Source organism: Pleuronectes platessa, chromosome 16, assembly GCF_947347685.1.
Source record: "Pleuronectes platessa chromosome 16, fPlePla1.1, whole genome shotgun sequence".
NCBI lineage: Eukaryota > Metazoa > Chordata > Actinopteri > Pleuronectiformes > Pleuronectidae > Pleuronectes > Pleuronectes platessa.
Window position 1 is genome coordinate 7,670,680 of NC_070641.1, and position 9,218 is coordinate 7,679,897.

The 9,218-nt window shown below is 44.9% G+C and overlaps 1 protein-coding gene across 1 annotated transcript; it reads left to right on the top strand.

Moving 5' to 3' along the window:
* Nucleotides 1-497: 497 nt before the first annotated feature.
* LOC128458401 (uncharacterized) lies at nucleotides 498-3,734 on the top strand. The gene is made up of 6 exons (XM_053443224.1): nucleotides 498-2,116; nucleotides 2,195-2,965; nucleotides 3,111-3,161; nucleotides 3,281-3,323; nucleotides 3,438-3,509; nucleotides 3,649-3,734. The coding sequence occupies exons 1-6, from the start codon at nucleotides 998-1,000 to the stop codon at nucleotides 3,732-3,734; spliced, it is 2,142 nt and encodes a 713-aa protein (XP_053299199.1). The 5' UTR covers nucleotides 498-997.
* The last annotated feature ends 5,484 nt before the right edge of the window (nucleotides 3,735-9,218 follow it).

Below are 9,218 nucleotides of genomic sequence, written 5' to 3' on the forward strand. Positions count from 1 at the left end.
CATTACACCAGGGATGCCGTGGTGGCGGCCCGCGGGCCGGATCCGGCCCGACTGTATGTCACATCCGGCCCGCGGGTGATAAGGGTCGAATATTTTTTAGTATTTGATTTTTTTTGAAAAAAAAAAAAAGGACTAAGATGTCCAGAGGGTCAGTGAATGGGTCGCGGTGGGACATGTGACAGTTCTTGACAAATGGCTGTGGGGCTGTGTGGAAGGACGGGCTCTCATTGGCTGGTTGTTGGTTGCTCAGGGGTTAATGAGGAAGCGGAGGGAGAACACGAGTGTTGATGTGCGGAGTGAGGAGACGACGCACGGACATCTGAATGAAGTTATGAAAATAGCCGCTGCTCAGAAACTTTCCCCCGACATCGACAAGCTGGTGAAAGTTAAAAGGTGTCTGGCTTCAACAAGAAGCTGAAGTAGGCTGGTCTCCCCATTTATCATAATCCAGTGTGTTATGGGTGGGAGGGAATAAAAGGGGTTGGGGTGGACTGATAGCCAGGCTGGTGCCATATAGTCATATGGGTGTGTGGAAATATGGGTTGGGGTTGACTGGTGATGACTGGCAAAGTTAATGTGCCTTATCTGTTGTTGAGCCAATTTAATCTTTTTAGATAGCTCATATTTGGCTAATTTTTCAAGAACATTTTTGTTTTACTTATTCCTACTGGATATTCAATCACATGGCCTATTGTTGGACTACTTTATTCTGGCGCTTACTTTCTGTGACTCGTTTAGACCTACTGGCCTTCTTTTAATTTGCCAGACTGTTGAGGCAGATGTTGACTACTTTTGCCGTCCAGACCGTGCTACACTGCAAACTTTTTTGAACCACCATCCAAAGCAAGATGCTCCAAACACAATAGGAAAGGTCTTCACAAACAAAGGAGGTACAAGCAGGAAGTGGCTGACATACTGTGATCAACGTCCTGCTTTATTTTGTTTTGTATGCTTGGCCTTTAGCAAGCCCTCTGATAACAGTGTATTCATTACTGGAATGTCTGACTGGAGACATGCTCACCAGAGAGCAGAAGAGCATGAAAAAAGCATGGCACATAGAGCTTGTGCTGAAGCTTATTTTCTAAACTGCTCAAAATCTGACATAAACAGCCTGCTTAGAGGAAGACAGCTAACTGCTCATAGAGAGCAGATCAAGAAGAGACGGCAGGTGTTAGACCGTGTGGTGGAAGTGGTCAGAGTGATTGGAAAGAGGGGGCTAAGCTACAGGCATGAAGACAATGAGGCTGCTTATACTCTAGAGGACAGCAGCCTTGATCATGGCAACTTTTTGGAGATGATACTTTTGCTGGGGAAATATGATGTGGCATTGAAAGAACATCTCAGTGACATAATTCATAAAAGCAAAAAGCTCCATGAATCTGCATCAGGCTCAAGAGGCAGGGGTTCCCTTGTCACTCTGCTGTCTAAATCGACTGTCAACTCAGTGATTGACACAATCCTTAAGATGATCAAAGACAACATCGGCACGGAAATTCAAAAAGCCGGCATGTTTACTGTACAACTGGACACAACACAGGATATCACAGCACAAGACCAGTGCTCAGTTGTGCTTCGGTACGTCACTGATACTGTACACGAGAGGCTTGTTGCTGTGGTAAGGTGCAGTTCATCCACAGGAGAGGCCTTTGTTCAGTTGTTGAGTGATGTGCTTGATGGTCTGAACTTAGACAAAAGCCTCTGCATCGGAAATGCCACAGATGGAGCTGCCAACATGCAGGGAAGATACAGAGGCTTCTCTTCACTCTTGTCATCACAATCTCCTCACCATGTCCATGTGTGGTGCTACTCTCATGTGCTCAATCTCGTTCTTTCTGACACCATTGAAATTGTGATAGAGAGTGGATCTCTTTTTCATCTCCTGAATGACATCGCTGTGTTCATCCGAGAATCTCATCAGAGAATGAACGTATGGGAGAAGGAAAGCCACAGCAGCAGGCACAAGCGCATAGGACCCATTGGAGAGACACGCTGGTGGGCAAAGCATGATGCCTTAAAGAAAGTGTTTGGCTCATTTGGGAAACCGCAGGACTGTCTCTACATTGATGTTCTGTGCACCCTTTCAGCCATTCAAGACCAGACGACAGTGAAGTCAAATGTAAGATCCAAAGCAAGGGGATACAAAGATGGCCTTCTCAGACACGAGACCATCCTGACCGCGCTATTATTCTTGCAGATATTTGAGAAGACCACCCCACTATCCAAATACCTCCAAACAGGCGGGATGGACATCCTCTCTGCCCACAGGATGGTGATGTCCACACACAAGGCCCTTAAGGAGATGGGAAGAGATTTCCAGACAGTCAAGGATGCAACAGAGAGTTTTGTGAAGTGGGCAAATGACAAGCTGGAGGAGCAGGATGAGGAGATGGGCATGGAGGTGGAGGTTTCACTACCGCAGAGGAGGCCAAAGAAGAAGAAGTCCATGCCAGGAGAGATGGCCCAGGATGAAACTTCCAATGACCCAAGCAAGACGTATGAGGTTAAAGTCCATAACCAAATTATGGACACCGTTATTGAGGCCATGCAAAGACGATTCCTCGATAACGGCAATCTGTATGCGGACCTCTCAATTCTGGACCCCCAAAACTTCCCAGATATCAAAACCAGTGGTCTTCCTGAGTCTGCACTGAAAGACCTAAGCAGATGTCTCATCAAATTTAACAATTCGGCAACCATATCAAATTTACAATCTGAACTTGAAAGCTTGGCAAGCCAGTGGGACATGCTGAAGCGTCCACCACTAGATGAGTACACATCCCGTACTGTTGAGGAAGGACCTGGGGGAGACCCAGAGGAGATGAAAATTGTCAGCAAAGCCTGTGCCTCATGTAAAAACTGCCCCCTGTGTTGCTACCAGATTCTCCTCAGATTCAACCTGCTCACAGACGCATACCCTCTTCTTTCTCTGTCCTACAAATATCTGCTAACACTCTCAGTGACACAGGTAGCCTGTGAAAGATCATTTTCAACTTTGAAATTCATCAAGAGCAGGCTGAGGAGCAGCTTATCTGCTGGTAAATTGGAGGCCTTCATGCTGATGTCCACAGAAAAGGACATCCTCATGGGATTGGACACAGACAATGTCATAGACAGAGTGGCCGAAAAAAGTGAACTGCTTCGGAAGCTCCTACTCTACTAAAGTAAGACAATATTTTTAATATCAGTTTACTTTTGTTTCTCTTCAAAACTACCTATACTTGATAGTAAGGAATAAAAGGCATAACACTTTCATTGTTGATTGTCTTCTTTTTCCTTTTAGGAAGCCTCTGTCTCAGGTTGTGGCGACGACTTGCTTTCACAAAGTAAGTATTATAGTTATGGAAATTAATGTAATTGTTTGGCTTGAAATTAAAACTTTTTCCCTTTCCCCCCCTTTAACATGCATTACATCCTTTTCTGTTATTTACTGTTTTTAGGGTTCCATTTCAGGATTGTGAGATTGGATTGTGAGGATTGTTTTTGGAGATCGACAGACGTTTGGTTTCTGGGTAAGTGAGAAGAAATCAATCTGATTCAAACACAAACGCACACAAGCACACACACACACACACACACACACACACACATGTAATGTATTCAAGTCTCACTTCTCTGTGTCTTCCTCTTTATGAAATCCTGTCCCTCTAGGGCTTCACATGTACATAGTTCTTACTGGATTGACGGGGTTTGTGAGCGTTGGTTCCGGTGAAGTCAGCTATTCACCAAGTGAGTAAACATTTACACCTCACCAGAACATAATAAACGTGTTGCAAACCAGATTTTTTATGAGCTTGTATGTGCTTAACATCAAAGTGTGCATGCAACCCCCTCCTCTTCTCTATCTGTGTGTGTGTGTGTGTGTGTGTCTATCTGTAGGTTTCATGAGTGTTTGATGGACTGTAGTCGGTGTAGACAGACAAGGCTATGCACCAAGTGAGTGAACATATAAACATATACACATTACCACAACATAAAAGTGTTACAAATCTGATGTTGTATGTGCCTAACATCAGAGTGGGTATGTCCCCCCCCCCCCCCGCTCTGTGTGTGTGTGTGTGTGGCTATCTGTAGGTTTCATGAGTGTTTGATTGACTGTAGTGTGTGTGCCCAAAGAGCTGATTGGAACTGAAGAGCGCAGACAAGGCTATGCACCAAGTGAGTAAACATATCCACATTACCACGACATAAAAGCGTTAAAAATCTGATGTTGTATGTGCCTAATGTAACCAGGTGTAAGAAACACTGTTAATTTAGTACCGTAAAAGAAGAGAGACTGTTTGCTCTGATTATCTTATTTGTTTTGAATGCACCGCTCAACTCGCATGGTCCCACGTGGGGTACCTAGTTCTCAGCAGCCAATCAGAAGCTACGCAGGCCACGCTCAGCCTGTCGGCTCGGAGAGGAAGTGCAGTCGCGTTGCTCTTCCGGTCTTTTCGGATCTCGGCCCGGGAAGCGAGGGCAGCTGTGTGTTAAGGAGAAGAGGAAAACTAGAGAAAAAAACCCAGAGTGAAACCTGTGAAAAAGGAAAAAAGAGTCGGAGCACTTACCCAGTGGAGGTCCGGAGCCAAGTGGCTGAACGAAGGAGAGTTACGTCGGTAAGACGTGTTAATTATCCGATGAAAAGATAGCTTGATGCTTACCGTCGGTTTCCATGCTAATGCTAGCTCTGTGCTTAGCAGGCTAACTGCTTGCCTGTCCTCCGGAGAGCTGCTACGAGGTTCGGCATCGGCATGCTCCACCTTGATACACAGAGCAACGGTGAGAAATTTGCTCTTTAGCTGCTCTGGTGCTATTTTCCTGTTGTTTTCCGTGTGCTGAAAGAAAGCAGTGGTGATATTTGGGAAAAAAGAGTAATTTGATATGTTGTGAATGTGATGAATATAAGACAATAGTTTATTTTGTATTGTGCAATTTATTGAAGACATGTATGTTATTCCAACTGAGTTTAAAGCAATTAGAGGGTAGTTTTTGGTGCAGATCTCGGACATGAATAGGCCTATAGTGTAAGAGTGAACTAAGCACAATTCTTTAATACCTCTGAGTCTACCTCAAAATGTGTACTGTTATGTTATTTGCACATGGTTCAGATGTTTATAATTAATGGTTTTGTATGTTAATGGTTACTTGCCATAAGTATTATTTAAACTGTTCACATGAACAGGTAAATGTGTGAGCACTTTAATATTTAGTTCTCATGAATGATATACTAAAGATTGAACGTTGTACAACAAAGATAGAGATTTGAGAATTGAATAGAGATGAAGATTTGTCAGAATAAGATGTAATTGTGTGCATCTTTTGACATCTGATATCCCTAATGATGCATCTGAGAATGGATAGTGTTGAATGTATTGTGTGACCCTGTCTACAGGTCAGGTTTTTTAGAGGACTGAGAGTCTGAGGTTCAGGACAACTTCCTGCTGTGAAAGATGGCGAGCCAACTACCCTGATTGAAGATTAGCACCGAGGAGATATTCACATACACACTCATTCACACAAATAATACACTCACATTACACTACAAGGAACCTTGGAATCAGGTGAACTTTCAACAACTCCTTTTATTTTAAGGGCCCCAACAGACATTTTTGTTTTAAGTGTGCACACTATTTTTTTATTTTTCTTACTGTTTGGTATAATATTTTGCATTTTGTACGAACCAGACAAATTACTTTGTTCACTGTAAAATATAAGAGTGGCTACTCAATTGTTACTCTTGTGTCTGCCTCATTGTTGTTGCTCAGTATAGTGGCTCCTCTCGAATTTGGTCTCTTCTGATTCTGGTCCTGGTCTTATTGTTAGTCCAACTTATATTATACTGTAATTCACTTTTACACTCCTAAAATTGGTTACAGAAGTGGCGAGCCAGCCAGGAGCCATTTGATTTGAGCATCAATATTGAAGTAATGACCAGTATGGATTTCATACAAAAGTCTGGTGTCAAAATTCCAAATGCAGTTACTGTCAGTGGAATTACTCAGGTAGCTGAACAAGATGAACAAGTGATTGACTTTCTAAAACAGTATGGTAAAATTGAGAGAATCCTTTTGGTTGATGATTCACAGTCCGAGTTCTTTCAAAACCTGATCGTTGAATATGCTAGCGGTTCAGCCTTAGAAGGTTTAGAACCTCGCTTACCGTACATGTGCATAGCACGAGATGACCCCACTGTTGTCTATGAAGTAAAAACACTCAGTAGCGTGTACGCTACCAAGGTTGGAAGTAATGTTACCAAGACATACTTAGCTGAGCTCAAGCAACTAGCTAAGATGAGTGGCAAAGACTATTGCGTGGTGTTGAAGGAAATGATGTCTCAGATCGGGGAAGATGTTGAAACTATGCAGCCCACAACTGAAGAATCCTCCCCCACACATGTTGAGACCACTGTCGTATCCCCACCCACTCATCAAGAGCAACAGTCTTACACCCCATTTCCAGATGCCACACCAAGCAGCAACGGTGCCACTGACCATGTTCCCCTCACCAATGGAAAGAGAGCACCGTCCCTATCAGTAAGTGACTTGAACCCACCGGACATCCAGAGGGTCGTGGTCGAGCATATTGTGCGGAGGCAAGACGTTGTCCCACACATCCAATCCCAAGTGAGACTCCGCTCCTTCTCCGGCAAGACTCCCAGACCTAATCATGAAACTGATTATGACACATGGCGCATACACATTGAGTTGCTCCAGAATGATCCTAGCATGTCTCCTCTGCAAATATCCAGAAAAATCCATGAAAGCTTGCTCCCACCAGCAGCTGATGTAGTTAAAAGCTTACGGCCTGAGTCACCGCCTGCAGCCTACCTACAGCTCCTAGACTCAGCCTTCGGTACTGTGGAAGATGGAGAGGAGCTCTTTGCTCAATTCCTGAACACCCTCCAAGACCCAGGTGAGAAATCATCCACTTACCTTCATCGGCTCCAGTTAGCCTTGAACAGAGCAACAAAAAGGGGGGGAGTTACACATGAAGAAGTAGACAAACATCTTACTAAGCAGTTCTGCAGGGGGTGTTGGGATAACACCTTGCTCAGCGCCCTGCAACTGGAGCAAAAGAAGAGCAGCCCACCCTCATTCTCAGACCTCTTGCTAATGATTCGCTCCGAAGAAGATCGACAGCAAGCAAAATCCTGTCGTATGAAAAAACATATTGGCATCACAAAGCAAAGAGCTCAGGTGCAGTTCCATGGCGCATATGTTTGTGAACCAGAGGAGAAAGATGAGAGCAGTATCAGTGCTATTGAGGATCTGAGAAAGCGAGTGGCAAGTCTGCAAAGCCAACTAACTACATACATGTCACAGAAAAACACCAAAGGAGCTAGCAGCAAGGGATCTGCAGGGAAGCAACAGAGCAGGATGTCAAAGCCAAATGATACAGACATGCAAAGACAAATCAAAAAGAAACAGACATACAAACCCAAGCCCTGGTACTGTTTTAACTGCGGCGAAGATGGGCACATTGCCCCCTGCAGCACCGACCCCGCAAACCCCGACCTAGTGGCAGAAAAGAAGAGGCAGTTGGAAAAAAAACAGCGCCAGTGGGAAGCTCAAAATGATTCAAACTTACCTTTAAACGACTAACAGTTCCTGTTGTGGGACAAACAGGGGCTGAGGAGAGTCAACAACGTCCCTCAGACGTAAACAAGGAAGACAAAACCCCTACTGAGATCAACAAAGACATTACACATACAGAGAACATTAAAGCTCAAACATGTTCCAGCTTACATCACCCAACGCAGGACCAACCGTTTAGACTCCCCAAACGGCTGGTTGGCATCAAGAGCACAGCCCAAGTGACTGTGAGAGGTGAAGAGGTCAACTGCCTTCTTGATTCAGGCTCACAAGTTACCACTGTACCTGAGTCATTTTACAAGCAGCACCTTTCAGAGCAGAAGATTAAGCCGATTCATGACCTCTTAGAAGTGGAAGGTGCAAATGGCCAGCTAGTGCCTTACTTTGGCTATATAGAAATGACCATAACCTTTCCAAAATACTTTGTAGGAGTCCCAATAGATGTAAATACACTTGCCTTAGTTGTTCCTGACACTTCACTGTCCCTCATGCTCATAGGTACTAACACTCTAGATGTACTGTTTGACATTTACTCAGAGACTGACTTAACCAATCGCCAGCCCCTCCCACACGGCTACAAAGTAGTTTTCAAGGTCATTGAGTTAAGACGGAAGCAGGCAAGCAACAACCACCAGGGGGTAGTAAAGATGCAAGGCAAGACGCCTCAAGTCATTCCAGCCGGTGAAACTGTAGTGGTGGAGGGAGTTGCCCTTGTCACTGGTCTTCAGGATGAGAAATCCGTCGTCATTGAGTATCCATCATCATCCCCCTTGCCAGGTGGCCTGCTGGTAAAATCTGGTCTCGTTGATTTCCCCCAGCTACGGCCCCATAAGCTACCAGTCGTCATAAGCAACGAGTCTGACCATGACATCGTCATTCCTGCTAAGTGCACTATTGCAGAGGTTAGTGCTTATCAGACCATCATATTAAAGGAGCACAGCATAGCCAAGCAATCAGAATCTCTCCAGAGACCTCCAGAGACCCAGTCATCTCAAGAACCCTCCTTGAATTTCAATTTCGCTGATTCCCCAGTCCCATTCGAATGGAAGCGACGCATCACTCAGCAGCTCAACAACATGGCTGATGTGTTTGCACATCATGACCAGGATTTTGGCCGGACGGACCAGGTGCGACACCACATAAAACTCTCAGATGAAAGTCCTTTCAAACTACGTGCCCGACCAATCCACCCACAGGACATTGAAGCTGTCCGGAGGCACATTAAAGAGCTTCTTGATGCGGGAGTTATAAGGGAGTCAGAGTCACCATTTGCATCGCCCCTAGTGGTAGTCCGGAAAAAGAACGGCCAAGTCCGGTTGTGCATCGATTATAGGCGTCTAAACCTCCAGACTATAAAGGACGCGTACAACCTTCCAAAGCTGGAGGACACATTCTTGGCCCTCAATGGTTCTCAATGGTTCTCAGTTCTCGACCTTAAGTCGGGGTACTACCAGATCGAGGTTGAAGAGGCAGACAAACCGAAGACGGCCTTTGTGTGTCCGCTCGGATTCTGGGAATTCAACAGAATGCCTCAAGGAGTGACGAATGCCCCCAGCACGTTCCAAAGGTTAATGGAACAGTGCATGGGGGATATGCATTTGAAAGATGCGGTAGTCTTCCTTGATGACGTCATAGTTTTCTCCAGAA

Excerpts from the sequence above, each read along its gene's own strand:
- LOC128458401 (XM_053443224.1), top strand. The coding sequence starts at position 998 with ATGTCTGACTGGAGACATGCTCACCAGAGAGCAGAAGAGCATGAAAAA. Across the intron at positions 2,117-2,194 it reads AGACGACAGTGAAGTCAAAT|ATATTTGAGAAGACCACCCC; the intron begins GTAAGATCCAAA and ends TTATTCTTGCAG. Across the intron at positions 3,162-3,280 it reads GAAGCTCCTACTCTACTAAA|GAAGCCTCTGTCTCAGGTTG; the intron begins GTAAGACAATAT and ends TTTTCCTTTTAG.